Source organism: Merops nubicus, unplaced genomic scaffold, assembly GCF_000691845.1.
Source record: "Merops nubicus isolate BGI_N331 unplaced genomic scaffold, ASM69184v1 scaffold12462, whole genome shotgun sequence".
NCBI classification, from domain to species: domain Eukaryota; kingdom Metazoa; phylum Chordata; class Aves; order Coraciiformes; family Meropidae; genus Merops; species Merops nubicus.
The window spans coordinates 1,725-10,023 of NW_008595668.1; the positions used below are offsets into that span (position 1 = coordinate 1,725).

The 8,299-nt window shown below is 38.1% G+C and overlaps 1 protein-coding gene across 1 annotated transcript in view; it reads left to right on the forward strand.

Moving 5' to 3' along the window:
* Positions 1-2,119: 2,119 nt before the first annotated feature.
* Positions 2,120-8,299, forward strand: part of LOC103768973 (centrosomal protein of 135 kDa-like) — a 7,730-nt gene continuing 1,550 nt past the window's right edge. The window contains exons 1-5 of the mRNA XM_008936139.1: positions 2,120-2,232; positions 3,383-3,573; positions 4,046-4,213; positions 5,604-5,745; positions 7,287-7,371. Coding sequence (XP_008934387.1) covers positions 2,120-2,232; positions 3,383-3,573; positions 4,046-4,213; positions 5,604-5,745; positions 7,287-7,371 — 699 coding nt within the window. The remainder of the gene's footprint in view (positions 2,233-3,382; positions 3,574-4,045; positions 4,214-5,603; positions 5,746-7,286; positions 7,372-8,299) is intronic.

The following is an 8,299-nucleotide window of genomic DNA, read 5'->3' on the forward strand; positions in this document are numbered from 1 at the left end:
GGGTCAGACTGATGTTAGATTCAACTGAGTCAGTGCAGCAACTCGTATTCATTTTATATTTCCAGAAAACCAAATTTTCCTGATGGAGAAGTTACTGGATGCTTCCTGCTGTCATAAGACTAGTGACGGACTTTAAGTTTAGTATCTGAGACATATGCTATGGTTGTCTGGAATTGCTGAAGCAGAATGTCTGCAACAAAGTGTGTACAACAATTATTGTCTTTGAAGACTTTAATATTTGTTAATCTCCCCAGTTCCTCATCTTACTTTCATTACCTGACATCTTTTGGTCCTATACTCCAGCTACTCATTTACTGGACTAATTAGAAGTTAATACCCTTTCTTGTTTGATTCTGATGACAATGAAGTCGTGCATTAAAAATTCCCAGGAGTCTCTCAGGAGTGATTTAACCAGAAAGCTGTTGGTACCTCTCAATATTAGAGTCTGTTTAGGTAACTATACCTCACTTCAATGTCTGCTGCAGTGATTTAGCAAATTCCAGTATCTGCTTCCCAGCCACAGCTACTGAAGGGCTAACATCTGTCCATTTATTTTCTTCACAGTTACTATAGAAAAACTTTATTCCTTTCCAAGCTGTGAGAAAGCTGTATTGCTTTCTCAATGTAATTAGTAGAAAAATCTTTCCAAAACACAGGCTGTTAAATCAAGTCTGGTGAATGATTTTAGACTAATTTAAATTAATCTGGTTCTTTTTCTAACTGACTTGGTGGTTCTTCAGTAGAAAATGGGCTCAAGAGTTGTCACCTTACTTCTGTAGTCATCAAAGGTGTCTGCCTGAGACTAACTGTAGACAGAGTAACACAAGCACTGTTTTTCTGAATTCAGCACACAATTGTCAACATTCATGCAGAACCACAAAGGTCTCACCCCTTTTGGCTCTAGTCCTTGGCTGCCAAAGGAGACCGAAGAGCACTTAGTACACACGAGCACTCTGAGTTCCACTGACAGTTAACATTGAGTGGAAGGACGTGTGCCACTGCCACCTCCTCCAACCATCCCAGCACAATATCTAAGGGACTATTCTCCGTGCTGTTGCTTAGTGACATCTCTACATCCTGAACCTCTTCAAACAAATATTTTGCAATGCCTGAAACAGATGCTGTGCTCATAAGACTGATGATGATTTGCCATCATCCACAGAGCGGTACCTGGCAACCACAGTCCTGTTGCTAGACTGGTTGAAATCTTACTTTCCAGTCTCAGACAAAAGCAAAACTTGCATTTTTCTCATGTTATCATTTGTAAATTATTTTACTTTCAAATACCTGGTGTATTTCTTGACTACCCTCTTAAAATCTGGGGGATTGTGAAACAGCACAATTGAAATGATATCTGTATTCTATTCTGTTAGAGGGGATGCAAATAGTGCTTTCTCAGATTGGTAGTTTGGCCGCTGAGGTCTTTGCAGCTGGTAGGTCAATGCTGAAACTTCCAAAGAAATGTGAGGGAAAATGTTTGACAGAACTAACTGTATTTTCACAGATCTTTCTACTCCAGAAGGACATAACAATGTAAAAATTCTTCTAGTACACTAGTGCTTTTTTTTTTTCATTCCTGTTTTCTTTCCTAGGAAAAAGATGTTCAAAGCTAAACTGTCTCTGAAATTTTACACATTATGCAATTTTACTAGAGGCTGGCCTAAATTATGTTAAATGTTTCATTGTAAACTTCGAAAGTAAGATTGATATATGAAAGAAATAAGTAGATGGGGATTTTTAGAATAATCTGTCCATTTACCCGATGGGAGATACCACGATGACCATGGTTAAAAAAAAAAAAAATCTTTTCAGAGTTCAGTTCTTACATACAGGAAAGAAATTGTAGTCTTAAGGTGCCAGGAAAGAGAAAGGAAATTGCCAGGGCAAATATTTCTTTTGAAAGAATACAAAAATATGGTTGAAATTTTAGTTTCTCTTTTGGTTTACTTACATCTTTAGCATATGCTTAGGTAGTGTGTTTCATGCGCAACGAATGTTTTTTCTCTTACTTTTTTTTCTGTAGTATTCCTTTAAATGAGAAATGACTTAACAGTCAGTCTTTTGCAGGTGTCCGGTTGTTCTTGACTGTGACAGAAGCTGCCTCAGAGGTGTGTTTAAAATGACTACAACTGCAGAACGAAGGTTCATCAACCTCAGGAAACGTCTAGATCAGCTGGGCTATCGGCAGCCATTGGGAGTGGAGAGTTTACCTTTGGTGGAAAAGCTTTTTAGGTATTTACAAGGAGATTCATAAAAAACCAGTAATGATAGTAGGTATTGCTTGATTTTTGACATGTAAGGGAGAATGCTTAGTCTGAAGATTATTTTCAAGCAAGGTTATTTCAGAGCTAACATTTAGTTCTTGTGTATGATGACATCAAAGGGGTTTGCTTAAGTGATTGGAACATCTTAAAATTTCATTTAATTCAGTAGAATCGCTTCTGAGGAGCTATGGTCTAGGAAAATTCAACTTTTCCAACCTCATAAGGCAGCAAAGAATAGTCACTATTGATACGTGCTTAAAGGACACACTCTTATAACCAGTTGTATAAAAAATAATCTCTGTTGTCTGTAGCATGACTTAAAACATTCACAGCTCTTTTTATGATCTCATTTGGAGAAGTTTAAATCTATCTCTGCAGTTTTTAAAGGATACATAATAAGTCACCTAAAAAATTGTTTTTCTTCTGTTAATGTGTCTGCCATTTCATGGCTTTCATGTGATTATGAACATAATAATTTCCATAGGAATACAATTATATTTGGCTAAACATGAAAATGCAGGTGTTCTGCTTCTGTTGCTCTCTAGCATCTAATACAGATGGAAGAACCATAGGTAAGCAGATGTTGAGTAATCTGCCTTCAACATTAAGTCTCATTCTGGTGTCTAGCCAATAGGTTTAATCTCTCACTCACTGACTTTGATATTTTTGTTGCAAAAACGTTTATAGCCACTCACCACTAATCTGTTGTGAGCTTCTTATCGCCTTATAAATACTAGTACCCTGTTGGCCTTTTCATTTCAAGTTTTTTTCTGTGGTAAGTAGTGCTACAACTTAAATAGTGCTTGAAGGAAAAAGTCATCTTGCAAATTTTGGTTATCTCACTTGATGCAGAAAAGAGTTTATTGAATTACCAGATACAAACTCCTGATATGCTTTCTAATTACCTTAATTTTTGTAATGTTTGCCCTGTCCTATTTACCATTTTTTGAGTGAATGATTCCTGTCTTCTGTTTTTTCTTACATGAGTGTTCCCTTTGCCTTCCATTGAACCTATTTGTTCTATAGCTAACTTGGACTCCAGGAAAGAGATTTGCTTCTGCATCTGCAGCGTAAAGGCTGATAACATTCCTAATGTGTCTGATGCTCCTTTATTCTAGTGACTTAGTTCACACAACTGAAAGCTTGCGAAGTGCAAAGTTATCTGCTGGGAAAACTGATAAAGAATGGAGCAGTTTTGATGCCATTTTGGAACCTTATAAAACAGAGAATGCTCGATTTATCAAGGAAAATAATGAACTACATTTAGAAATCCTAAAACTGAAAGAGCAATCTGATCATCACGTTAAAGGTAATATCAAAATGATGATAGTCATCCTTAATCCTTCTGTGCCAAAACAAAATTGCAGCCAGAGTCTTGATGTGCAGATTCATTTATCTGTACTTATAAGTGAGTGGTTGTTGATTTTGGTGCCTTCAATGAATTAAGGCTGTTGCACAGGCATTTCTTTTGTACTTGAAAAGCTTCTGAGGTTATGTAAATAGCTGTTTTCAGCATGAAAGCGTTAGAATTTTTTAACACATACTTTCATACCTTGAAATGCTACTTTTCAATCTAAAATTAAATACTCCTTTTAAATGTGCCTTTATTCTGCAAAGGGGTTTTATTTTAATAACATGCATATTTTTGTGCATATAGATATACATATGTGTATTTGAAAATGTGGAGTTTATGGAAAAAGAATATAGGATTCTTTTTATGTGCTACTAGGAAAAACAATAATGAATAAGAAAGACAAGATAGCTTTTTCTTTCCCTTGAAGATTTGAAAGCAGCCTTAAGGAGGGTTGAACATGAAACAGCTGACTTGAAATTTCTGAATAACCAATATGTACATAAAATTAAAATGCTGGAAAAAGAGAACAAAGCCAAGACTGAAAAAATTCAGCAGCTTCAGGAGAAGAATCTGCAAGCAGTGGTTCAAACACCTGGTGAGTGTAAATAATTGCAGATATTTTAACTTTTCTCTGGGTTTTTCTTGTCTTTTCAGAACATAGTACTTTTTTCTCTAGAAAGAGCAGTTACTACAGTAAAATAACTCTCCAATAGAACAACATGACCTTTTGAAAGTGTTGTCTCCAAAATCAGTCTTCCTCTGTATGGAATAAGTTTCATTAGCACATCACTTGTGTTAGGGACAAATTTGAATACCAACTTATATGCAGTAGAAAACTATTAACTTGAAATGTGGCTGGAAATCACTGTTAATCAACAGCTATTTGTATTTTTTTAATGCTGTACCTAATTTAGTCAGAGGCTGGTTGTTTGACACTTTAGTCTTTTTGAAAAATAATTGATTTGTGACTAATTCACATTTCTGTAACCAAGATATAAAAGTAGCAAGATGCAAAAGATGCCTACAAAGAAATATTCCAACCTTCTTTCGCTAATAGTATTTAAAAGGTCTTTTGATAACTTCATGTTCTGGATATTCCTTTCAGGTTAATTTCTTTCTCTAGGGTTTCATTTTCTTAATTTTTTTTTTTCCCCCAATACTGTGAAGTATTTTGTGGAATTTCAAAATTGTCTTCTCTTTCCAAGTCCTTGAATTGCCTATGTATTTTTTGCATATGAGGAAAATTAATAGGTATTTAGGTGAAATTAAAATTCCTCACTATTTTTCCACACCTTTTTGTTTCAAGTCCTTTGCTTCAAACATGCCACGTTACACTTTTGTCTCTCTTTCTGCACACTTGCCCCATCGTTGCCAGTCTTCTGGGATTTTCTATACTATGTCATCAAATATTGTATGTTCTTATTTAATCATGTGATGAAGAGTAATAATTCTCTCTGTAAATAATACTGTGTTTTGCTTTGGTTTTAATATAAGGTTACCATGCAAGCAAATAACCTACTCTGCTTGCTATGCTTATGGTACTCATTCACTGAAATGACAATAGGATAGAAGGGAAAAAAACCCACATTACTAAACAATGCAGAGGTTAGTTTACTCATAAAATAGTTTTTAAATGTGAAAACATCTTTTCTGTGATGTTTTAATTCAGCTTTTTTTAGTAAGGTAAATCACTAGCAGACTCAACATGTTTGAACTGTATTTGGGGTCTTAAACACTGGAGAAAATTACTTATACTGAACTTTGCATGTTTCCTTACTGTAAAACTTAACTTTGACTGATACTAACCTGCAAGAATGGCTGTGACTAGAATGTTCCAATGTTATCAACTTACTACAGTATGATTAAAATGGTGAGCTATGCAAGTTCAGAAGCAGTGGAATAAATAGGAAATTTAACTTTGTATTAAAGAAGACGATTCCTTTGCTTTAACTCCAAGTAATAGGCCTTTGGGTTTGGGCTTTTAGGTGGCCGAAAAAGGAGCATTCCCTTCAGGCGTCAACGCATGCAGATAGACCAGCCTGTCCCCCCGTCGGGTGTTAGTGCCTATCCAGTTCCTCAGCCAGAGGACCCTTACATTGCAGACCTTCTTCAGGTGGCTGATAATAGGTAATCTAAAGAACTTCTACATTTTGAAATGTAGGTGTTGAATATCTGCAGTGATTTTTTTTCCAACCCCCACCTTCCTCCTGCCTTTCTAATTTGCCTTAAAAAATGGTATCTCATGATGTTTGCAGAGCAGAATAGTTCCTACATCATATAGGATTTTGGTTTGTGACTGACAGTGCTGCCTGTAACAAAGTTGCAATGACTATTTAATAAACTGCGTATTTCCTTCAAGAATTTCCCTTAGGTTTCCTATACTGCTTTTACTGTTATACTAAATTTTAACATGTGTTCTGGAAAAAAGTGGGGTGTAATGTTTTATATAGGAATAAAATTATTTTTTCCTATTTATTTTTGAAGACTAGAATGTTCTTGATTTTTGTAATACTACTTTTGGCTTGTGAACCTGTATTATTTTCAAGCCAATTATTTTTTCTTACTTAGAATGTACCTGTAGAGAATTTACATGGCAAGGTATTGGCAGCAGGGGGACTGAAGGAGTGGCCTGTCTGAGACCAGCAGCTACCCTGTGCTGGACACAACCATTTCCACCTGGCTTCAAAACAGACCTACCACAGGTCACAACTGAGCCCATCAGTCAAGCTGGTGGATTCCTTGTGAAAATGTATTTAAGGGCAAAAACCAATGTGTGCAGCAGCAGTGAGAGGGAGGAGTAACAAAAATGAAACAACCCTGTGGACACCAAGGTCAGCTGAGAAGGAGAGAAAGGAGGTGATTCAGGCACTGTAGCAGAGATGCCCCTGCAGCGCTTGGAGAAGACCGTGGTGATGCAGGTTGTGCAGCCTGTGGAGAGCACCATATCAAGAGCAGACATCCACACTGCAGCCCATGGAGGACCCCATACTGGAGCGAGCAAGTGGATATGACCTGAAAGAAACTGCAGCCTGTGCAGCAGACAGCCTACTGGGAGGAACAGCAGCTCATGGAGAGCAGCCCGTGCAAGAGCAGGCTTGCCAGCAGGAGCTGTGGCTTGTGAGGGACCCATGCTGGAGCAGTCTGTGTCTGAATGACCGTACCGCATGGAGCTGACCCATGCTGGCACAGGGGAACAGTATGAAGAGGAAGAAGCAGCAAAGCCAAAGTATTAGGAACTGACCACAGCTCCATCCATACCCCATCTGTGCTGCACCACTTGGGATAGGGAAGAGGTATAAGAGTTGGAAGTGAAGTAGTAATTGATGATACATTACATTATCTTCCCCATGTCAAGTCTGTTGCTTGTGACAGTAATTGGTAAATGATCTTTCTGCCTTTATTTTGGCCCATGACCTTTTTTCATCTTATTTTCTCCCATCCTGTTGAGGTGGGGGAGGGAGAGACAAGCTGGGTTGGGGGTCTGGCAGCCAGCCAAGGTCAACCTGCTACAATGTCTCAAACAACAGTTTCTACATTAGTATTTTTTATTAAAAAACCTATTTTTTAAAAAACATGTTCAGGATCAAAGACGAGATACTAATATTGAATTGTTGCGTACATATGATTCTTCCATGAATCCACATAAAAAGTATATTGCTGCATTTCAGAATTCATGAACTTCAGTCGGAAGTAACAGAGCTACAGGAAAAACTGGAGATCTCTGAACGTGGAATGAAAAATTATAGCAAACAGGTATGTTTACAGATACTATTGTGCTGTGGTAGCCATTGCAATGGCCCTGATTATAATTTGTGTTTTAACCTCACTGGGAAAGCACTGTAGGTCTTGTGAAAAATACAATTATTCTAATGTGGTGGTTTAAACCACTTTTTATCGTTCAGGGGCAGGTTCAGTAAAGGTGATGGAAAACTGAACAAAATTAAGAGCAAATGAACAGTTTATTACAGAGGATTGTAAATGGGGGAAGGCGGGATACCCCAAAGGGACCCCAAAATTATACAGAGAAACTCGTGACAAGCAGGGAAAATAACACAAAGGGGAAATAGGAAAAAGAAAGAACAGAACAAAACAAAACAAAACAAAAAAAAAAAAAAAAAACAAAAAAAAAAAAAAAAAAAACCACCAAAAAAAAAAAAACCAAAAAAAAAACAAGAAAAGAGAGCTGCTCTCTCTATTACATGGCTAGCTGAAAGAGCAGGGGGGAAGGGTAGGAAGAACTGTCTCTCCCCCTTCCCTCTCTCCTGGAAGCACTTCTGGCCCTTCAGTCTCTCTGAAAAAAAAACACAAAAAAGTAAAAACAACTCCCTCCCTTCTTGCTCACTGAGAGAAATGGGTGGAACCACGCCGGAGGGAAGGGGGGGGAATGTGCCGTGAGCGTGAAAGACAAGGAGCTGTGTGTTTCTCGCAGCAGCAGCCAAAGAGACTGAGAGCCACGAATGGCTGTTGCCCTGGCTTATATATCTTCCCGTTCTCGCACCGAATCCGTTGCTTTCTTCCTGGCCCAGCCGTTTTTTCCATTGGTCAGTGGGGCTGATCCGTGCCTTGGTTCCGGTGCCCTCCCACGTGCCAGGAGGAGGGTGTTGTTGTGGTTTGAGGCTTGGCATGGGGGCATGATCTTCCAGCCACTGGGAGGACCCCGGGTGGGGGTGCACCCCTTGTC